This window comes from Diadema setosum, chromosome 5 (assembly GCF_964275005.1).
Source record: "Diadema setosum chromosome 5, eeDiaSeto1, whole genome shotgun sequence".
In the NCBI taxonomy this organism is placed as follows: Eukaryota; Metazoa; Echinodermata; class Echinoidea; order Diadematoida; family Diadematidae; genus Diadema; species Diadema setosum.
In genome coordinates, this window is record NC_092689.1 from 26,474,736 (window position 1) to 26,499,605 (window position 24,870).

The following is a 24,870-nucleotide window of genomic DNA, read 5'->3' on the forward strand; positions in this document are numbered from 1 at the left end:
AATTTTGTTTGAAACTTAATTTCAAATTACAAAAAATAACTATTTTCTATTTCTTTCGAGGCTACACTATCATCTGTACCCTCAACATTATTACAATGGGATATGTTCAATAGGCGGCGCGTGATTTTGAACAAATGTTGACCGATGATGCCCATAAATTCCGTAAGATTTTCTCCTTGTCTTCATATTATTTATTTTTTACCGTGTTATTTTTTGGTTGATCATAGATATGATTACCGCTTTCACCTACTAAAATACTAATCAGTAATATCTGAAAGTAAATATTCATGAAATAATAACTGGCTTGCTCGTTTTTTATGGTGCCTTATGCGCCACGTAAAAGGAAGTTGGAGTGCATCGAGTGTATTGTATTGTGTATGCCCAGAAGGCGAGGGAGCGAACTGACCGCAGTCATGTTGGTGACTGCACCGGTGGTACCCGGCAGTGACACAGCAGGTCGTGTATAGACCGTCGGTAGGTAACGTACTGTACTGATCAGTCTGGTGACCACTGGTGTGCAAGAAGACACCGAGGCCGAGGGTATTCTCCTCCCCACTGCTAATATAATGTGTATCATTTCGAGTGTTGCTGTGGTCCCTTGCTTGTGGTTGTGCCATATAAGTCCGCATTTTTAATCTTTAAAATTTAATTCAATTCAGTTCAATTTCAATTTCTTATCACAAACCATTTTCACATGTAAAATTCAATTTAATAATACATCCCTGCCTGTCTGTAAGAAGCGGGTAGGGACATGTAACGACTAACGTGTTACATTGTTTTGAATGTATAGATGTAAATACAAAAATTGAACAAGGTTGATGTTTACATATTAGAATGTTCTGGCAAGAGGTCTAGAATTACATATCCAGGTACAGGTTCAACATGAGATCTAAAAATTATTTCAAGAAAAACCCTACAATATTCAAGCCTTGCCTATGCGCCTAGTGACTGTAGTGTAGTGTTCTAACGACCTAAACGTTGGGACAGTACTTCTCAACCACCAGGCCAGGGCACGTCCAGGCTGTGGACCATGAAGATCTCGCACATGTATGGGCTGCGGTGTCTTCCCAAATTAAAGGAGAATTAAAAAAGAAGAATCATATTCAGTGTAACTGGGCCTAAAAAAAAAACTTTGTAAATGTAGTGTAGGAGCCTAAGCTACACTCTAAGTGGATCTCAGACTGAAACAAACAACAGAAAAAGGTGAGAAGTTTCATGCAATATTCTGAGTCCTTTGGACAACTCTGATATAGATCTCTAGATATCTACTGTACTTACATATGTAGATAATCTAGATAGAGTTAGGGTTGGGGTACCTGGGTGACGGAAAGCCTTAAAAAGGGGAGTTATTTAATAGTATTAAAGTCCTATGGAGAGAGGGTACAAATATAATTGTTTGCTATCCATCTTCAGTGGCTCAGATGGCAGAAATATTCCAGTACTAGATTTTTAAGTTAGAGTACCCTTTGTACCTTTTCCTTCCCCATAAAGTGAAATACTCAAATGTGTACATATTTTGTATAATGTATATACACATACACACACACACACACACACATACACACACACACAAAGTACCACACACAGAGCTAGAAGTAACATTTCCAATCCTGTACACGTATATTGCTTACATTTGTATTAAGGTAAGAAACTTGAAAAAAGAATACAGTCTTTGCTGGATTCCAGACCCCTTAGTTTTTAGACTTACATGGTAGGTTTGAGTTGATCTTTAGTAGTGTTTCCACTAAATACAATGTATATCAAGCCCCATTTTTACTCAACCTCCATCAAAAGTGTTGCCTTTTCTCATAATTTTGGATTAGAAAAAAAGAAAAAAAAAAGAAAACCACACAATTTTATGAAAAACAAAATCTTTCAGATTTTAATTGCATTTGTTTGTCAACCTAACATTTTCTGATGTTTAAACATTGTACATTGCTGAAACAGGCAGGGATAAATTAGATGTTAAGACTGCTGTCTGAGTGCAGATGTACATTGTATGAGCAACCTCATGTACCAATGCCATGAAAAGAGTCCAAGGTGCCCAATACCCTGTCCAGATTTCATGTTACATAGTGATGATTTGGACTAATTTTATTATGCATCTATGCAGCATGCACATGCAGAGAAACCAACACTGATTTTGTATTTGCTGCTTTTAATATAAAATATTGATCTGAAGTTTCTCTAGTGACTATGGTGATACTTATGCAGTAATTAACAGGTTTTCCCATTTGTTTGAAAAATACTGATGCTAAATCTTCACCCCTCTGAATGATATCTTGCTTTCATTTAATATTGAGACTTTTAAATGCTGAAAAGAAAATATCCAGTCCAGTTGAACTGCCATGTACCTGGTTATTTCTGTGATAGATGACCATTCACTTATACAGTGTACTTATACAACATTGTAAATCTATCTTTGTAGAATCACTTCACACAGCACAGGTATTATACCCCTTTGTAAAGATCTTGATATTTCCTCTGAGGTTCGAAGAAACAAAAGAAGGATGTTGTTTGTACCATGTTCAATTCAGTGTGCAACAACAAATGTTCATCGTTTAAATGGAAAAAAAAATGAAGGCAATATGAACCAAAGAAAGCTGTAGAAAACTGCATCATCATATCAAAAGTTGTACTACATTGTACTAAATTCCTGCAACCCCTCCAAAAAAACTACAAGTCTATATGGGCGTGAAATATGCCAGTGCTTTACAATTTTCTCATTGTTGATGAAGTACAGTTACTGTATGTAGCAACATTTTACTTGCCCATTCTTACCAGGGAAACAAAGTACAATATTGTCTTTTAATACTCACATGTACAATGTACTTTGCTCACTTTGGAGCTTCACTGCAGATTGTGAATGCATGAAGTTACACCCTGGGAACATGTTTGTGTCATACAAATATTCTATACTCGGCCTTGCACTCCTGACTGTGTGTAATTTTACCTCCGAGCCTAGATCACAACTTTCCACTGGTCCATTGGGGTCCAAATTTTACTGTATGTGCAATTGCTCAAGAAGTATTTTATACCATGCAATCAGACTCAAACTCGGAAAATAATGCACATGGTATAATAACAGGGCATTTAACCCTTGGCCATGACACAAACTATGGCAAAAGCAAGGGGTACGATTGTATACTGGTACAAGTATTGAGAGCAAATCCTGTAATTTCCCTTGATGATACAGTGTGTATACATATCAGTGCAGTGATAAGAGTCTTTAAAGGACAAGTTCACCTTCATTAACATAAGGATTGAGAGAATGTAGCAATATTAGTAGAACACATCATTAAAAGTTTGAGGAAAATCGGACAATCCGTTCAAAAGTTATGAATTTTTGAAGTTTTTGTGCAGTCACCGCTGGATGAGAAGACTACTGCAGTGTATGATGTCACATGCGTACAACAATGTAAGGAAAATACAGTATAAAGAGATTTTCACAAAATTTCATCTTTTGAAAAAAGTACACATTCCCTTGACTCAATACTGATATATGTTATGGGTAATATTATTCCCATTGCCTTTAGTTAATGAAGGTGAACTTGTCCTTTAATGTAGTCATTGTGTAATGCATGTGGCTATGAACATGTTAATAGGCCATTAGCACTCAGAATTTGGGCAATATTTTTTATTATGTAATCAGGCAAGCAATTATATATTTAAAAAAAAAATCAAATTCTTCCATGTCATTTGTTGTTTGGCAAAATAAATCCATAGATATCTTGTGTATCATACAAAGTATTTTACATTACAATCTTACATTAGATGTACAGTACAGTGTATGTTGAAGTCTCACAATGCATGCTACAACTTTGTAAGTACTGTAGCAACAGTATTTCAAAACAAACCAGAGAAGCACTCTGAGAGTGCAGACCTCAGCTAAGTAGCTTACATGTATATCCACAACTGATCTTGTTTTTCCATAGAGATCAGTGATTTCCACCCATATCATACTTGCCAACTAGTAAGATTTTATCAGATTCAGTAAGATTTTTTACGTTAAAAATAGCAAAATCAGATTTTCTGTCAGAGAAATCAGATTTTTAAAAAATATTTAGATATACCTTTCATGTGTATTTTCTGAAGATTTGACCAAAAGTAAGATTTTTAACTTCAGTTTGCATATAAAATAAGATTTTTGCAATCCACAAGTAAGATATTTCATCTTGAAATGTTGGCAGGTATGCCATATGTATGCATGCTGAAAATCGCCTGATTTCCCAATATACATTGTAGAAGCCTTTTGTTACATCAACTTCTAGCTGCATGGGCATGCCTCGCCCTAGCAGAAACTAAAGCACATGCTTTGGTGCAAGTATGCAAACCTAAAAAAAATATTCAGCTTGAACTCACAAGCTCATTAAGTCTATATATCAAAATATTGAAAATCCTTCATAAAATCCATAAAATTTCCATGATCACTACCAAGATTTAATCATCTGTTCTCCTTGTGTCATGTTCAACTTCCCTGTAAGACCAGGCGTCCACTAGGGCGCGGACAAGACCCGGACAAGACCCGGAATGCAAATTTGGTATTCCGCACTCCTTCGGCAACCTGTCCGCACGTTCCTGAACGTGTCCGCTCACTGTCCTAAACATGTCCGGGCGTTTCCGCACCTTCGGGAGAGAGAAAAATTTCCGCGTCCAAATTTTGATCGAGACCAAAATTTGGACGCGGAAATGAACTTCCTGACACCTTCGGCGACTTGTCCTGACAATGTCCTGAGGATGTCCCGCATGTCCGGAACCCTTCCGCTCCTTCCGCACACGCTCCGGAAAGAATCCCGCGGTGTGGCGAAGCTTCGCGAATGAAAGCGGAAGACACCAGGAATGTTTTAGGACAGCGCGGAGCCGATGCGGATCTATATATGCAAGTGTCCGGAACCGATGCGGAAATTTTGTGATCCAGACACGAAAGTGTCGACACTTTCCGCGATGAAACGCAAAAAGAGCAAGAAAGCGGGAGGCGAGGCCCCCATGCAAATATCCCCATCACAGGCACACCTGTCGTCTATTGATGAAGAACAGGTAAATCTAAGGAGTTCCCGGTCCCAGAAGGCAAAGAAGAAGGTATAGTAGAGACTGTGCCAATAGCAACCTGAATGAAGTGAAATCAGCCCTCCTAACCTCCTCGTAAGTTTATGTTGATTTGATCTTTTCAGAAATTATTTTTCATCTGAGTGACTTTCATGGTTCCCATTACTTACTATGGTACATTTTCCTTCATGTTGTTTTCTTATTTTATTTGCAAACAAAATAGGCTGTCCCATGTGACAGCTAGCCCAGCTGAAAAATCACAAAAGTAGATGGAAATACACTCGGAAAAAAAAGCATAGAATTTTTTGCTAAATGTTAATGTATTATATAAAGATGAACAAGTTGTTATTCATACGTAAATGCTCTCTAATGATACAATATATTAGAACAAAAGACAAATTCATCATAATAAAAAGCATGAATTCAATTGAAAAAAGACACCTGTGGTCTCATTACAATGTAATATCTTTGAAGCTCAAATTAACAATGAAAGCTAAAGATAATGTAGGAAAATGAAGAATTTATTATCAAATAAAATTCAAGTAATATGGGAGAAAAAGCAATAAATTATGAACTCGAAAAATTGTTTAATTTCTTTCTTTCTTTCTTTTTTTTTTGCTTAGTGTATATACTTAAGTACACTCTAAGCATCACAAATCATTTCAGAAATATTCTTTACCTGAATGATTTTTGTAGTTGTTATAACCTAATGATTTTATGTTCTCTTTTTGTTTTAGTTGCAAATAAACTCGATTGTCCAATTTGACAGCCCACCTGAACCCCCCCCCCCAAAAAAAAAAAGTCGATTAAAGTAAGTTAAAAATATTTCTCCATTTTTACAATTCATTGACAATAGGCTAGTAAGCTCTCAGAATTAAAAAAAAAAAAAAAAAAAACAAAAAAAAAAAAAAAAAAAACTTCTCGGACTTGAATCATTGCAAAATGTTCAAAAGAGATCAAAATAAGAGAGAGTTAGAGATGCACAAGAGTGAAAATGAGAGAAAGAAAAACAAATTTTATGATTAGGGTCAGTTAATTGGCATGCTCTGCAGAAGTATCAGACAAAACAAGTATCTACTTCACAATGAATAAAGCACAGGTCTAAAAAAAGGGAATAAAGTATATTATATATACGTATATGGTTCAAAAAGTTTGCGAATATCATTCATGTGACTGTAGGCAGAGAAAAGATTGCTCTCCCAGATGAAATAAAAAACAATACAAATGAGTCTTCAGCCGACATGCAGACAATCCTATTCTTCGACTTTTGGTGGTCATATTTGTAAAATAATATTGACCAATCATTATCAATAATATCAGCAGCTACTGCGGAAGCACAACAAGGAGTATCAATGACGGCTAGCAGTCAAATGAGGAAAAGTCAAACTCAGCCCCAAATTTATACCTTTCCATTTTCCTGGTATTGTCCGCAGTTTGTCCGCATGCCTAACTTGTGTTGTCCGGAAGGTATCCTGATTGTCCGCGTTCATTCCTGGTGCATTCCTAGATGTTTCCGCGCTGCCCGGCTACGATTAGCATATTCCGAGGTATTTCGCGTTATTCCGGAGTGATTCCTACGACTGTCCGCAGTCAGTCCGCGGACAGTCCGCAGTCAGTCCGCGGACAGTCCGCGGACAGTCCGCGGACAGTCCTAGGAATGTCCCAGGACAAGGCGATTCACAAAGTTATTCCACGTCTGTCGCGGACAGGATGCCGAAATAACAAAATTTGCTTCCGCAACCCTTCCGGGGCTTGTCCGCGCCCAAGTGGACGTCCGCCCTAAGTTTCATTCAAATCCATTCACAACTTTTTGAGTTATTTTGCGCACAGACAAACGAACCAACTAATGCCAATGAAAACATGACCTCTTCCCTTTGTGGAGGTAATTAATTAACCCATTTTTGTGAAGGTTGTGATCCGAGGTCAAGGTGGAATATTTGAATCACCCAGTATACTCAGTAATCCAAATAAGATGCATTGTTGCAAAATTTCTTTTTTCTATCATTATACCCCCACCAAACGAAGTTTGAAGGGGGTATATAGGAATCAGCGGATGGTCGGGCAGACGGTCGGGCGGTCGGGGGGGTGGTCAGGCGGGCGGTCGGTCCGTTGCAAATCTTGCGTCGCGAACTACTTCCTCAGTTTTCAACCGATTCCCATAAAACTTGGCACAGATGTGTGCCTTGGGTTGTAGATGTGCAAGACGTATTTTTTGACAGTACCCAAAAGTACGTTGCCATGGTAACGGCATATTATGGGCAAAAATGGGTACAAATCTTGCGTCGCGAACTCCTCCCACAGTGTTTGATCAATTTTTATGAAATTAGGTACAGATGTTCATCTGAATATGTTAATGTGCAAGACACATATTTCCGCAGTGGCAAAAAGTGTGTTGCCATGGTAACGGCATGTTATTGGTAAAATATAGGGCAAAATGCTTCATGGCAAAACTGCTTCATCAGTGTTCTTCCAATTCTCATGGATTGAATGTTTGTCTTAGGATATAGGTCAGCATGACACATTTCTTGACAGTGACAAAAAGTATGTTGCCATGGTAACAGCTCACATATTATGAGCCAAAATGAATGAAAATTTTGTGTTGCAAACTACTTCCTCAGTTTTTGCCCAATTTCCATGAAACTTGGTACAGATGTGTGCCTTTGGTTGTAGATGTGCAAGACGCATTTTTCGACAGTACCCGAAAGTACGTTGCCATGGTAACAGCATATTAATGGCAGAAGATCAAGGAAAGATCTTGCGGATTTAACTACTTCCTCAGTTTTTTGACCAAAGCTTATGAAATGTTGTTTGGCGGGGGTATAACCAGTCGCTACAGCGACATTTCTAGTTTTGGAAAAGAGGCAATGTAGTGAGATGAATTAATACACATAATATGTACAGTACATACAGATGTACCACAGAGGTGGGATCCTCCATAATTACATGTACATGTATACACATACATAATTGTACAGTGTACTGCACTGTGCATACAAAGTTGTAATTGTAGATACTGAAAACTGAGCTACTAGTATTGTTTCTCTATCACTTTAATGGCTGAGACTACATCTTATAGCACAGTACATTGTCACATCAAACAAATGTAGTCTGAGGTACTTGATAGCATAGTATACACGTTATGGTGGCATTCACATACTGGAAACTATTCAGTGCATTCATAGTTTGGTGCATGCCACTGGTGCAAAGTTTAGAAATGTAATATGTACTCGACTGTATGGTACATTTGTACTTTATGGTAATAACTGCATGACATTGGTTGCAGCCTGTTTTACTGATACTGTAAATGTATATTTGTGAATATCTTAATGTGATTGGGAAGTGGTAGCTGAGTTATAAAGTTCTTACAGTGAAAGATTTGGTTCTTAGCTGTCCTAAGCCAAGCTATTGCAATCATTCATAGTCTGATGTTGTATGTGTTGTGCGTTGTGCCTTTAATGCATTGTCAAGCGTGCATAGACTTTTCACAATTTCAGCTTCTTGAAAACCCCATAATGGATTTTCACCAAACTTGGCATATAGCATCCCTATGGTGATAAGATCTCAATGTGTTCAAGTTTGTAGCACCCCCCCCCCCACAAAAAAAAAAAAAAAGCTCTAAAGTTCCAAAGAACTAGGAGTGATCTATAAGTAGAGCTAAGTCAGTGCTTTTTGAATAAGTACATTGATGACTGTAGTTCCAAGTTTGTTCATGGCAGATCTCTGGATGCCTCCCTCGGGTTTGAGGGGGAGGGGAGTAGATTGGGGCCCAGTTTTCACATTTACAAAGTTCTTCTTGAAAACCTCCTTGGCAGCCCAGAGCCCCCAAAGTAGAGAAGCTATAAAAATAATTGTTTTCTTTAAAACCAGAAATGCTCTGAAGAAATAAAATGTACACTAGAGAGTGTACTTTGGAGCTTGTTTATGATGGATCCAGGGGTGAACCCCTTGCAGCTACCACCATATTGGGGACCAGTTTTCACATTTGGTCTTCGTTTTTGAATGCATGGTGAAAATTTTTACAAACTTGTCAGGTATCAACAGTGTGGTACAATATGTGAATGGACACCATGCCCCCTGGAGGCCCTCTCCCCCCCCCCCCCCCCCCAAAAAAAAAAACAAAACAAAACACCAAAAACTCCAAGTTCTTATTGAGGGTATCAGTCTGCAAGAATGCTTAGAAGGTGAACTGGCAATACTCCAAGGTGAGTGCTACACTCACTGGATCTCCCCCTCCCCTTTTTTAATGTTTGCACCACAAAGTAGCGCTTGTGGCATATAATGTTTTTGGGTTGTCCGTCCATCCATCTGTCCGTAATTGATTTTGTTGATGATATACACCGTTAACACGTAATTTATGAACTGCTTGAGGAATCCAAATGAAACTTGCGCACATGTACACTGTATACAGAGGATGTATGGATGGACAAAGTTGTATGTACATTTTGGGCATGCACGCTCAAGGTCAATGATCAAGGTCCAGTGCTAAATTTTTGTTATTTCCCATATATTTCTGCAGTGCCTTAATGTATTTTTCATGAAACTTGCTATTTTTATGTATGGCCAGATCAAGATTCTTTAAGGGAAGTTTTGGGTAATAGGGTCAGAGGTCAAGGTCAAATTTCAGTATTTCCTCTTATGCTTATCAATATCTCAACAGTGCTTGAATGCAATTTCATGAAACTTAGTGTGTAAATGTATTATCAGATTGGGATTCTCTTGGGAAAGCTCTTGGTCATAAAGTCAAACTTGACAAGTCAAAGGTCAAGTTATAATGCCAAATTTCAATATTTTCCTCAATATCTTTGAAATGGCTCAAGGTATCTTCATGACACTTGGTGCTTATACATTTACATTGTATTTGCCTGACATTCCTAGCATTGATTCTCCTTGAACGTTTGGATCAGAGGTCAATGATCAAGGGTCAAAAGTCAGGCTGAAATCGTACACTGTTTGATGCTGAAATTTTACTAGATTCCCCATGCTGTGGAAATGATTGTTTGTGTGTACACTGAGCAGCGTTACAGCTAAATTTGGTATGTATTTAACAATTTTGTGTGTGCATTACTGCACAAACGGTGATTATGTGTGGAAAATTTTGGGCCATTCCCATGGGATCAGAGGTCAAGTGAACATGCTGAAATTTTACCTGTTATCCATATTTTTATTAAAGTGACTCAAAGTATTGTAATGAAAATTGGTGTATAATTTAATACCAGATAGTGATTATTTGCAAAACGTGTGAAATTGTTGTCCCACATGATTGGCAATATATTGTACTGTAGACCTATTACGCGAAGATTGCAATATCGTCGCCGGTCACACGAACCGACGAATCACTCGATTTTGGGTCAAATTTTCGATTTTGAGATTTTCGCTCATTTCGATAGTAGACATTCCATACTACATATTCTGAAATTCTCAGTGTGTAATTCGGTGTAATTTTTACGTAGTTATCACTTTTGTAGAAGTATGTAATTCCATTTGTGAAAATTATTTTTTTTCCCCATAGACGCGTGTGTTAAACAATCATGCGATTCGACGGTTCGGTGACCGCACGTACTAGTACGCGCGGTCACCGAACCGACGAATCAGTGCGCATTGACTTGCGTGTAGTTTTTGAGATTCAACAGTTCATTGACCGCGCGCACAGTGCGCGTACTATGTAATACATGCGTTGACAATGACAACGCTCAATGTACATGTACATATGGACACACATGGAAAATGACAACGTTCTGTGCAGACCGAAAATACATGCATGCAGCTCTTTGACGATTTCCCGCTTATTTGTTAACAATACAATTCGATAAAAACTTCACAAGTTAGAGCAAGAATTGAAGTCTGATGTACTACAAAAATAATTGGAAATTATAGACATGAAAGTGTAGCAACCATAAGTCAAAAATGGGTTAACTTCAAACGCGATTTTCTCGAATTGTCATTCTTACGCAAACCTGAGGGATTCGTCGGTTCGTGTGACCGGCGACAATATGTTGGAGGCATACATGTAGCCATAGCAACATTTCTAGTTGTTTCTTTACATGCTTCTTCTTCATGTCCAAGATATAGAACAAAATATTCATATTGAACGTAATGTACTTATAAGTACAAATTGTGCAAGTGACAGTAGTGAGATCTCACATGCACATAATAGTTCTTTTCAAAGAAATTTGATCGCCCTATCTAATTGAAATGAATCATGGCTTATTTTATCTCCTTCTTTGGCAAACAGAAAAGCCACCAAGAAAACTAGAAAAGCACTCTGATGGTGCAGACCTCCATTAAGCAAGCAACTCTTTTCTGCCCATACATGCATGCAATTTCCCAATATATTTATTGGAAGCCTTTTGTTTTAATATGTCATCAGCTTCCAGCTATGCAGCGCCTTGCCTGAGCAGAGCACACGCTGTAGTAAGCTTATGTAAACTTCCAGTACACCTCCTAGAACTTTTCTAGTTCATTGACCTTACATATAATATGCCAAAAGATTAAAAATTCACACAAATTCCTGGATCACTACCAAAGTTTAATCATCTGTTCCTTTTTTCATTATCTACTTTTCATGCAAATTTCATTCAAATCCGTTCAAAACTTTTTGCAAACAGACCAACCAACGCTGATAATCACTTAACTTCCTTCCTGGGCGGAGGTAAAATTCATGATCTATTTAGCTCCTAATGAGATATTACATATATATGTGTACAATATTCCATTATAGATTGCTGCGATTACCCCACTTCACGTCACACACATTACAAGAGTCTGATGCCATTGAGAATTTATACAGAATCTTGTGCTCTGCATTCATATTTAACCTGCCTTTTCACCCCTTGTGGTAGGAGTTACTTATACCCCTACATGTACAATAGTGTGTTTTTAATCAACGGGACTTAAATATGAATAGACTTCTCTGTGGTTCAGTATTAATTTTGCGTGGTTGCATTTCTACTGCACTACATGTACTCTGTAGCTGTGAAAATGGTCAATGCTAAGTAGAATAACAGTAAACTGGGCTAGGGATGAATACAAATGGTGATTAATGACATAAAACGTGTTGATTTTCCATCTTACATTCTACAGGTAACTATATGAGATAGTTGTGGTGAAGAATGACCAGATGACATCTGTCAAGTCTGCACCAGTCCCAGTCTACTTCGTTTTTCCGTAACGCGTTCAGCATGTCATCGGCGGATGAGAACATGACGGGAGAGACGAATGGTGGCACCGAAGCGCCCGAGAATATCATCATAAAGACCGAGGATGAGGGTCCTAACAAGGCAGCGGTGCAGAACAGCTCTACAGTCACAGTTAATGCAACAGCAGCAGTGCCAATATCACAGCCAACACCGGTCCAAGTTCTGACACCCCAGATGTTAGCAAATCTGTCTGGCCAGCGGATGATCATTCAGAGCGATGGTGACCAGAAGGCCCTTTTGCAGGCAGTTAAGCGAGCTCTTCCTGCTTCTGCCTCCTCGGGATCGGAACAAAACATAACCAAAGTGGTTATCACACGGACACCTGGGACCAAAGCACCCTCGGCATCTGCTGCGGCTGCGTCGGGACCAAGCACGGGGACAAAGATCCAAATTCTGCAAACTGCAGATGGAAAACAAATAATTCCCAGTGGGTCACCCATCAAGGTCATAACTGTGTCACAAGGGAGCTCCATTCCAAAGAACATTGTTTTGTCTTCGTCGCCTGGTAAACAAACTGGCACCCTCGCTAATAAGATCGCACTACCTCCTGCCAAAAGCCCTGGCAAGACAATCACGCTGGCGAGTCCGACGACGCCAAAGAAGATTGCGCCGGCGTCCGCTCCAGTGGGGCAGACCATTCTTGTGAAAGGTACTACCGGTAATCCAGGGACAATCACCTTAAGTTCTGGAGCCGTGGCCAAGGTTGTCAATGTAATAAGTACAGCAGGTGCTTCTTCTGTAAGTACAATCAAGTTCTCATTACTTTCATCAGGGTCTAGGGCAATTACCCCCTTGGCAATTACCCCGGACCCTTCCCCTGGCCCTAATGCTAATCCTAATCCTGAACCTAATCTTAACCCTTACCCAAACTCCTAACCCTAAACCCAACCCTAGTCTTTACTCTAACCTTACCACTAACCAATATTTAGCCGGGGGGTAATTGCCCTCTGGGGGTAATTGCCCAGATACGCTTTCATAATATTCCTATCCTAAAGGCATCCTTACTCATAGGATTACCAACCAGTGGTTTTCTTGTGATGCTCCTGGCTTTTGTGCATGATGTTTGTCATATGAAGTTCAAGATGTCATCATTTTTTTCTGGTCATAGTACAACTGTAAATGTTGCATTGGTAGTACCCCATAGTGGCCATGGGAAGAAAGTGTGAATTAATACTTTTAACCCGTTGAGGACAGACTGATTTTGTAACAACACGCATTTCCAATAGACGCTTACCCGAGTACAGTTGAACCTCTCTTATCCGGACAAGTCGGGACCGGGGCTCATCCGGATAAGGGATTTGGCCGGATACGGGAGACTCAATGCTTTATACATGTACATATACATACACATGTACTGATGTAGCCCATTGTAGTACCACATGTAGTAATGTGTATACTGCAACCTTTTCATTGTTACACTCAGTAACAGACCCCAAAATAGAGGTTTGTGTTTGCAAGAATGAAATCATTTTCTTTTATAAATTCTTGGGATGATTTCCCTAAATAATCATTAAGAAATGTATCAAGTATATGTAATTCATGTGTGTTTGTGTAGGAGTTCTCAAGGAGTTGGGAATCCCCCTTTCCTCCCGTAATTATAAAAAAAAAAAAAAATCACGGCGAGATTGCGTCCGTATAATAGAGAGATCCAGATAAAGGGAGGCCGGATAAGAGAGGTTCAACTGTATACCCAGGACTCGTCTTCAACAGGTTAAGTATAGAATTTTGTTGTTGTTGTTGATATCTTTTTGACAAGGATGGTTAAAAAATATCCTGTGTAAAAAAACATGATATCATACAAACATAATTCAATGTCCTCCTCCCCCCCCCCCAAAAAAAAAAAAACAAAAAAAAAAAAACAGCATAACAAATGTTTTGCACATTTTTAACTGGGAATGCTGTCCTTTTCAGGTTCCTGGCATTGCTGCAGCATCACCGGTACCAGTTCAAATCCACCCTAGTGGTCAACCGCAGCAGCAGCTGGCTCCTGGAGTGACAGCAATTAGGCCAACAGGAAACTTGACCACTCCGGCAAATGTCCAAGCGGTCAACATGTCAGGGACAAAGTTCCCATATGTCAGACTTGTGACGGTGTCTACGAATGCTACCACCACAACTACACAAGGTACAAGTCCATTCCTTGAGTAGATGACGTGAAGCAGTTTATGAGAACCAACTTGTACTTTTATCAAGACAGCAATAAAAGTGTACCATTGACTCTTAGTACAAAATAATCTACTCATTATTCTGTTGTTTGTCTCAGACATGAACATGCATGGTGCAATGACATTATCCAGATGAAAAAAGTGCTTTACATTGATGGAAATCTGAATTCAAAGTATACTTTTTCTTGGCTCTTTACAGTTGTCAGCTGTTTAAATCTAAAATAAGATTACAAAGTTTCAGCTACAGTGAAGTAAATACTTCAGGTAAATACTTCAAGTTTGAGGATCTCATGTTTAATTGTGAATGATCATCCAACTGTCATTCAGTTAGAAATTATTTGTTATGCAAAGTTATACAAGTAGAAATTCATCAATGCTATGCTGTCATGCCTACCGATAGGGTTTTTCTGTGACAGTTCTTGATCAGCTTCAAATAGTATTTGCCTTAAAATCAATTCTGAATGTGTTCTGTAGTGATACAGATGATATGTTCGTCATGATAGAACCTTTCCATTAGTTTCTCACATTGTTTTACAATTCACTTAATGTTGAGTGATTTATGGCACTAGAAATAACATTTGATTGAATTGATCTACCGAATATCTGTGTTATACTTTACTCTTTTTAAAATTGTGTCTCTATGATATTATGGACAAAAATGCCCTTCTTCAAGAAACTTTAGTCAGCTGAGTGATGGAAGTGTCTTCTGAATTCCAGAAGTAGTGTACCCGATTCTATATGTATCCCATCACTGTTTAGAATCTGTGATTATATTTGCATGATTCGGAGGAAGTTGTCAGTACTTGTAGCATTTGGTCCTTCCTGTTCCATTTGTTGTCTGGTCTATGTTGCTTCATATTCCTTTCATTTAAATAAGTGTATTATCTAGGAAAGATTTTTTTTTTCAAATGTCGTTTTGGGAATTAAGAATCAATTTTGTTCCACTGTATGTGTATTGTTGGACTGCCAATGTTTTGTATGCCAAAGCCTCTATGATTATTGTTGTATGCATTTTACTTTAACACAAAGCGAAATCCATGATACAACTGGCCAATGCTAAACCAATAGCTCCAGCCCCTGCTGTCACAACGGTGTCATCAGCCGGCAGCTCTTCACAGAGAACAGTCAACGTCCCTATTGCACCTGCCCAGGTATGGCTGTCTATTCCTTTCCTGTCGTGAAGCTGCTACAGCCGTCAAACACTTGTGATTGTTGCATTAAAAAAAGCCAACAACAGAAATTGGGAGGGTGACTTTAAATCCTCTCTCAATACCATGAAGACAGAATTCCTTCAGTTAAAAATAAGGGAGAATTACAAAGAATATAAGATCGCCTAGAGGCTTTATCGGAGTCAAGCAAACTGCTTATCAATTGTGGTCTACTCCACCTTTATATCTTGAGATGGGAGGAAATTAGTATGTTTATATACCAGGGTGTTATACATGTAATCATATCCATGCCTTTTAAAGTACTCTTGTTTGCAATATTGATTTGATGTGAACATTGTTGATTTTGTCATAATGATTTCGTTCATGCAATTGGATAAATAAAGCAGACAAACTGAATTCCACACTTACACAGCAGTTTGCATCTATGGGGCTACACAGACCTTTTATTTAATTAATATGTTATTTGAGTATCAAGTAATCAGAATTCTGTTGTTGTTTTTTTCTTCATCTTCATTGCAGTTAGATTTATCTGACACAAATCAGACGTACTTTGTATTGGCAGTCAGAATCATTTCAATACCAAATATGTATTTAGCTAAGAGGCACCCTCGGGCACCATCTCCTAGGAATGACAAAGGGTTCAGATAAAGAGGTGTTTTATTTCATGTGTGTGTATTTTTAAAATAATCATCTCAAAACCAATGTGTACTGCTCTCTGTACTTTCACTCCAGAGTTCAGCCAAGAGCACAGCACCAGCTCAGTCTGGTAACCAGCCGAGATTCATCATGCCTGCCAACGCTCAAGTGAAGATCATCAATCCAGGGAAGCTTCTGCAAGGCACCACTCTCATGTCAGCAGGTGGCAATCTACTCCAGGGCTACGCTGTAATACCCACACAATATCTCGCCCAGGTGAGTAGTTAAGAATTGATGTTGCTTCTAATCTGGCATTACACAGAGAGGCTTCGAGGCACGATGTTTATGGAATTTCTATACCTCCTTCTCGTAATGTCGCCATGAGATGTTGTAAAACCTGGTAGAGTTTGGGCACTTTGTGTGAGGTTTTGTTCTGGTGTATTTTATCTATGTCATGGTTTGTTTTGTTTTATTTTTTTCTTTCCAAATATGAACCTGTCTTTCTGTGCATATTTGTATAGTCTGAATGAAGATCTGACTGGACAAAACCAATATCTACTCTCGGCTGTCAGCTGTCAGCAATGTATCAATGTCATATTTACGTGATGACTCATTTTTTTTTTTCTCATAACCCAGCAGCAAGTTGGCAATCAATCCTCCCAGGCAGTCATCCCTGCTGCGTCCTCCAAGTCAAGTGGCGCACCTAGCCAGCCCCCAGCCCCACCACCGCCAGCTAAACACACCACAAGCAATGGGTGAGTTTCCTTATCACAATATATTTCCTCTCTGGGCATCACTGTGTATACATGAACATCGTAGCTTTTGCTCATACGGATTATATTGTTTCTTTATGCAGGAATGTGTATGATGTTCATTTTTAGAGGGGGAAATTATATTTCTGTGTTACCTATTGAATTTTGTGTAATGACGGATGTTTCAGATGTTGTGTTTTACATATCGTTTGGCTGTTTGTCTGAATGTGTTTTTTTTTCGATACCATTAGCGTGCATCTGAATTTCAATCATTTTGATAAAAGGATGTAAGGTTATTTCAACAAAGATAGTTATACCTGGACCAAGTACAATTGTATTCTTCATGAGTGAATTAGACTTATGACAAAAATCCCTCAAGGTCAAAGGTCAAGGGTCACTGACTTTGCTCACAAATTACATAAGTTCAGCAATAACTTAATCCAGGAATATCCAGTGATAATATGATTTAGTAGAACAAGTAGGAGTAAATAGGCAATTATTTCCGTGAAATAATGTTGGTAAAAAGTCAAGGTCAAGATGACAGTGCTTTTGTTTTGTTTTGTTTTGTTTTTGTTTTGTTTTGTTTTGTTTTGTTGGGTTTTTTTTTTTTTGGGGGGGGGGGGGTATTCCCAGTTATTACTTTGTAAAAAAATGCCAGTGATGAGGTAAGAAATGTCCAGCAGTGATGTAAGGTGGTAGGCATTGTAGAAATAAACAGAAAATCATTTATGTGAAAATGATGAGAGTGGTGATAGGTCAGCAGCCAAGGTCAAAGGTCACAGCACTTTGATTTATGAATGTCATTTTTGCTTTTAGATGTACGTAACTTCAGCCACAAATTTTTAAAAAGGGAGTGTTTGGCTATCATTTGAGCACTTTTAAACACAACAGACATCACAAGGTTAATTTCATAACTATTACATCATTAATGTCTCTATAAATTTACATGTACATGTATGTTTAGTGGTTTTCACTGTGTAAGTGAATGTCTCCTAAACCAAAAGACAGAATGTGCCACTTCTTGAACAGTAGATTATATGAGTTCCAATTTCTAATCCAACCAAAACATTAATCTTTTACCACAAGCAGCCAAGACTACATCTCATATTTTGAGTATTACACACTTTTCCATTATATGAGATGCTGATAAATGTAATTTTTCTTGTTCATCAGTAATAATCAGATAGACCTTTTAGTTGTGAAAAGTTCATAACAAACCACTTTTTTATCATCATTATCTTTTTGTGTGTTATTACATTCTGGTTGTATTTCTCCACAGGCTTCTTACAGCTGATGCATCAGGAAACCGGCCTCGAAAACCATGCAACTGCACAAAGTCAGCTTGTCTCAAATTGTAAGTTTCATGTCTCAGCAGACCTTTTTATCATCATATGTTATCTGTCTGATTATAATATTATGCAGAACATAGCCTTGATCAAAATTGAATAAATTCAATATGAATATAATTCAGTCAACAGAGTTCACATGTGATTCTTCATTTCTTCTTTCTCTGATGTGTCTCTGGTAATATGCTAAGATGGTGTTTTCCCATTTTTTTTTTTTCAATACATGTACTGCAGAACTGTTTTAAATTATCATGCTACTCAATATTGTCCTATCTTTTAGTTTTATTCATGCAGACTGTTGTAACAGCTTGTCAGTTGGCATCTGTATGGATATCCATTTTTTTTTTTTTATTATGCATGAAAGTAGCAGTCTTACTTCTTTTTTGACTGTGAGACAAGTACAGAAGGAACAAATTTGTCAAGAAACTCCCTCAAAATACCTCAGTCTCCTGACCTATTTACAGATAATGAGAATGTTCTGACCATAATGTGATGCTGCAGAGGTGTAGATGGGATGTTTTGTAGTTGGAAGTTATGGATTTAATCTTATTTCCACTGACTTCATTATGACTCATCAGATAGCAGTGAGAAAAAAAAATCCCAAACAGCATCAGGTGTGATGATGGAGAATACTGTCTCTCTGATTGTAATTTATGATTTAGACTCCTAATCTTGATACAGACTGTAGCTAATAGAATCTATGAACTTTGTAAAAATGTTGCACCTGCACCTCTGCCAAGGTTTGGCTTATTTCAAGAAAAACACTTCCATCTAATGCCACCAGCTGTGCCTACCCAGATGAACAAAATTTATACCAGTATGGCAATGTTTTCGGGTTTAATGATGTCGACCATTGTGAGAGTGATATCCTATTCTCGTACTGTGCTACAAAAACACAGGTACTGTGACTGCTTTGCCAATGGTGAGTTCTGCCGCAACTGCAACTGCCACAACTGCCTGAACAACCTAGACCACGAAGAGGAGCGAACCAAGGCTGTCAAAGCTTGCCTGGATCGCAACCCGCTGGCCTTCCATCCCAAGATAGGCAAGGGCCAGAACGGGGAGAGCAACAGGCGGCACAACAAGGGCTGCAACTGCAAGCGCTCGGGCTGCCTCAAGAACTACTGTGAATGCTACGAGGTAAAGGAATGGAGAGGAGTAGATTGATTTCTCTAATTTTTCGTCGAGCCTACCGGAGGTGCGGGGAGACTAAGGGATCGGATCGCCTGCGGCGTCTGTCCGTCCGTCATCCGTCCGTCATCTGTCCGTAACGCTACAAAAACTTCAATAACTCTTTACTCTGGACTTCAATTGCAATCAAACTTCGAGGGAAGAGGGGTCATGCAAAGTTTCACATTTTACCATACATGAAGGTCACCTCAAGGTCAAAGCTCACAGTCAGGGGTCAATGAACTTTAGGGCCCAATGTTAAGTTTTTATGGCGCGTTTCTATTATGGGTCATAACTTTTGAGCCATAGGTCCGTTTGTGACCAAACTTGGATGGTAGATGTCCCTTGGGGAGTGGATGGTCACCACAAGGTCAAAGGTCACAGGCAGGGGTCAATGAACTTTAAGGGCCCAATGTCAAGTTTTTATGGCACGTTTCTTTTTTTGCCATAAATTTTTACCCTTTTATGTCTCTTTTTATCTGTTATATCTCTTTTTTTTTACCTGTTGTATCCCATTCACGTACAATTTCTTGTACGCGAATGGGCGAGACACATCATGGCACTTGCCTTGTTTGTTTTTTTTATCATTAATGTCAGTTTGAAGATCTGCTTCATTTCAGTTGACAATTTAGAATAAGAGCAGGTGTGTATTTGGTGAAAGTAGTCAGAAAATATTTGATAAACATAGCATAACATTTTTGTCATTACAAAAATGAGAGATGATACCTTGCATAATTTATGTGAATGAGGTTTGGACAGGAACACATTGACAATTTGTTTTTTAACAAGCAATAATGATTATAATACCACTTATCCATTGTTTGTTTAGTTCTTCATAGCCTATGTCCGCCCCTCGCATGTGATGGCTGTGATATATATAGTTTTGCAAGCATCATTTTTTGTTAATGTCAAGCATGGTGTTGCCATGGTAACAGCATTTTTAGATGAAAATCATAGAAATTTCCAGTTTATTTATCTTACTCAGTTTTTGAGCACTGGACTTGAGATATGGCACATGTGACTAACAGTAAGCAAAATACATATATTAGATAAAAAGCATACAAAATAATTGCTGGTCGAGCTAACTCCCTCAGTTTTAGGTGGGGGTATTAATCACATTGAGTGATAGTTCTAGTTATTCCAGCTTTGCTAGCCTGCATTATAAATGTATAATGTTGTCATATTCAGAACCTGGGTTGGACCTCTGTTACTGATTCAATACCGAGGACTTAATTTTAGAGTTCATAGCTTGCATAGGGCTGATGTAAGTAGATAAATCCAGACGTGGAGCTAACATGAAGGCTTCATGATCGATTCCACTCAGGCAAAAATCCTGTGCTCGTCGATCTGTAAGTGTGTCGGCTGCAAGAACTTTGAAGAGAGCCCCGAGCGCAAGACCCTGATGCACCTGGCCGATGCAGCAGAGGTTAGGGTTCAGCAACAGACGGCCGCCCGCACAAAGCTCTCCTCACAGCTGCAGGATTACCCAACCAAGACCAAGGAGTTTAGTGATGCAGGGGAGAGGTGAGCACTGGTAGATGTGATTAGTGTTGATACATATTTTTTGTACCCTCTCAGGATGTCCTCACAGTCTACTGTCATTAAGTACCAGCAGTGCAGGAAAATTGATTTTTGGCAAGAAAATGACCCATTCTATAACGCATATGACGCACATGTCTTTTCTTGCGTCAGTCAAAGTATAGTGTGTAAGCGGTAACTATGGAATTTAGCCTAAACCCACTCGACTGTCTCGTGGGTTAAGCATTCCATAGTTGCCTTATGCACAATTCCGACTGTCGTACTGAGACCTGTGCGTCATTTGAATATTGTCACACCTCATTCAGTAGATATTGAGGGGAAAAAAATAACTACTATAGATGCCGATATTTTTGCATAGGCATGATTAATCTATTGCACTGAGCAGCTCGTGAACAGATTCGCAAGTTCTTGAATTTGCGCAGTGCAGTTGCTTTATACTCGTATATTTTCATCCATTCACAGAAAAGTTGTGCTGCCTGATCCATTTGAGTGTACAGCCTGCACAGAATCTACAAGTACTGCACACACACACACACTTTCACACATGCAATCGTACCATGGAGGCACCACTGACGATGCCCATGTTTAAACCAAATAAAAATGTGCAGAGAAAATTGTGAAGATATTTTTTCATGTTCTAGAAATTGCACTAGCCGGAAGTAGCATGAAATAATGCAATCGTACCATGGAGGCACCACTGACGATGCCCATGTTTAAACCAATTAAAAATGTGCAGAGAAAATTGTGAAGATATTTTTTCATGTTCTAGAAATTGCACTAGCCGGAAGTAGCATGAAATAATGCAAAAATTTATGTACTGCAAAGATTGGGGCCTTAAGTGTACATTTTCATCTTCTTCTTTAGAATGCATGGTCAAATTTTCACAAACTTGGCAGGTATTGTCACTTGGGTGATATAAAATACATGGGCACAATTCCCCACCAGGGTGGGGTAGGGGGGAACTGGAGCATAATGCCTGAAAGAGGGTGGGGGAGAGGCAGACAAAACCCAAATTAAGGAATCTTTTTAAGTCTTCTTTTTCTCAAATTGTAAGCAATAAGCTGTGGTAGTGCTATGTGTAATTTAGATTAGAGACTGTGTGGAAGGTGAATTTGCGATACTCAGGTGAGCGCAAGACCCCCGGGTCTCTCGTTATTTTTACTTGTGCAAATTTGTCGAAAGTAACCAATTCCATCTGAAATTTCTCAAACATAGGATATGGAGGAAAAAATCAGAGTTAACAGTTGAATGAGGACAAGGCGATAATTTCTACAGCAAAAATATCACAGGACGTGATGGGTGATTGGTAGTTGACCTTTGCCCTCATAGGTATACAGCCACGTTTTCAGAAGTGATGGTTGGGGGGGGGGGTGGGCGCTTCCGTTTTTCATCAGTTGACAGGCAAAAATGAAAAAGGTCTTCAGCACAAACTCAAAGGCCTTACCCTTACCGCGCTCACACATCAAGGTTTAATTTTTCAAGTGCCACAAGTGTGTGTGTGTGTGGGGGGGGGGGGGCAAAGTGGTGACACCTTATGTATTCCTATGTATGGTGCAAGAAAATAGTGGGGGGTGGCAGAAATCATTGATGGTACTGAAAGAGTGAGATTTTCTCCCTTCTTCTCCACAGATTGCCTTTCTCCTTCATCACCAAGGAGGTTGCCGAGGCGACGCTGCAGTGTCTGATGGCCCAGGCTGATGAGAGCGAGAGGAGCAGTCACCCGTCAAATCTGGCCGAGTCCCTCATCCTGGAAGAATTCGGCAGATGCATCCTCCAAGTTATCCACTCAGCTAGTAAAACTAAAGGTGGGATATTATTACATGAAGAAGTTAGTTGGGATGGGTGATATTATGTCCACATCCAACACAGGAATTTAACCTACGTGGTACATTTGAGAAAGATTCTGAGTATCATTCAAAGTGGATTGATTCTTGAGGTGTCTTTTCTTCAGGTGATCCAGTATGAAGGGATCACACCAGTCCCCAGTGATATACTAAATGATTGTAGAAACATATATGAAGACTTTGTCACAAAAGTGCCAGTGTGACTCGTAGAACAATTACAGTGGAGGAAAAATAAAAAGACTCAACCAGTTATTGACAAATTTAAACAAGTGTAGGGTAATAAGTGCAATGTTTACTTTCTAACCACTTTGTATTGAGAATTAGGTATACATGTGGAGACACCATTAGGCAGTATGCATAGTCTTGTCTTATTTGCCATTTATGTTTGGGGACCAATCCAAAAATTTGGTTTACAAACTTGGTATATTGAACAGACTTGAGAGAAATTGTCTTTCCGGTTTCTGCCCCCACACTGAAAATATAAGATATAAAGATCTTGCTTACCTAACAGAATTCAAGGAACAATATGATTGTTTGCTGTACACAGCAAGTAGGCCATGGTACATCTGATTTGTGTGTGCCTTGATATCAGGCAGTGCAAGTGACTTTCAGTATTAAAGCAAATCATAACCCAGTATACAAGAAAACGTACAAAACCAGAGAAGCACTCTTGAGAGCGCAGCCCTTTACCAAGCAGCTCATTTCCACCACTGATCTTGTTCTTCCACAGAGATCAGTGACTTCTTCCCATACATGCTGAAACTCATCTGATTTCCCAATAAAATAGAAGCCTTTTATTACATCAGTGTCATCTATGCGGTGCACCTTTCCCTGGACCAGAAACTAAAGCACGCACTCTAATGCATGTATGAAAACCTCAAAAATATGCAGCTTGAACCCTACCTGCCATAATATAAAAAATCCTTCACTAAATCCATAAAAATTCCCAGATCTCAACCAAAATTTAAGCATCTGTTCCTTGTGTCATTCTCAACCTTTTCTGCAAGTTTCATCCAAATCCATTCACAACTTTTTGGCCCGAATTCACGAAGGTGGTACAAATGAAACCATGGTTTAAACCATGGACAAAAACCATGGAGCGCCAAGTGTCGCATGGAATATTTCGTTACGAAATCAGTCATTTCGTCGATGCAATGATTATATTGTAACGAAATGACAACATTTTGTAACTTAATGAACATTTCGTCCACGAAATGATAATTTCATTAATGAAACGGTCATTTTGTTGACGAAATTACCAATTTCGTAACGAAATATTCCATGCAACACTTGGCGCACCATGGTTTTTGTCCATGGTTTAAACCATGGTTTCATTTGTACCACCTTCGTGAATTCGGGCCAGAGAGTTATTATGCACACGCACAAACCAACGGTAACAAAAACATAACTTCCTCCCGTGGCAGAGGTAAATATAGTGTTACACCATACCATGCAATGTGTCACATGATTACAAACTCTAGTTTAAAAATTTGTATATTGCCAGTTGCACTTTTTATTTCTTCTTATCTTTTCTTGTCTTTGCAGGAATGAATCCAGAATAAGCCCATGCATTTCAGAAAATGCAGCATCAGACAATTTTCTCAAAGAGATGGCAGCATGACTAGAATTGGAGGCAAATGATACAGAATTATTTTCTGTAACTACCAGGAACCTCGTCAACATTTTGAGGACAGGAGTACATATCACTGGACATGATTTGCTCAATATCCCCGTGCCTGATTAGGATTAGAGTTCATGCACCCTTGTGCTGTTGACAAGTTCATGTAGGAAAATGTGTTAATGTGGAATATTTCTTGCAGTGGAAACACTGAGAGAAATTTGCACATTTTTTACCAAGTTAACATCAAGACACCAATATGTAGCTCCCTTGGACTATGATGATTGTGCTATTTCAAATACAAGTCATGCCATACCCACTGGCGGAGCACAAAGGAAAAACCAGTTGAGGAGCCCTGACTACAAATCAGACAAACTTAAATGCACTGA

General features: G+C 38.9%; 1 protein-coding gene across 1 annotated transcript; it reads left to right on the plus strand.

Annotated features, from left to right (window-relative positions):
• The first annotated feature begins 104 nt into the window (after positions 1 to 104).
• Positions 105 to 24,508, plus strand: LOC140228813 (protein lin-54 homolog). Its single transcript, XM_072309087.1, has 11 exons — positions 105 to 162; positions 12,127 to 12,980; positions 14,154 to 14,367; positions 15,437 to 15,558; positions 16,309 to 16,488; positions 16,852 to 16,967; positions 18,244 to 18,318; positions 19,210 to 19,450; positions 20,805 to 21,004; positions 22,649 to 22,824; positions 24,409 to 24,508. Exons 2-11 carry the CDS (start codon positions 12,225 to 12,227, stop codon positions 24,423 to 24,425), a joined length of 2,097 nt encoding a protein of 698 aa, XP_072165188.1. The 5' UTR covers positions 105 to 162; positions 12,127 to 12,224; the 3' UTR covers positions 24,426 to 24,508.
• Positions 24,509 to 24,870: the final 362 nt, after the last annotated feature.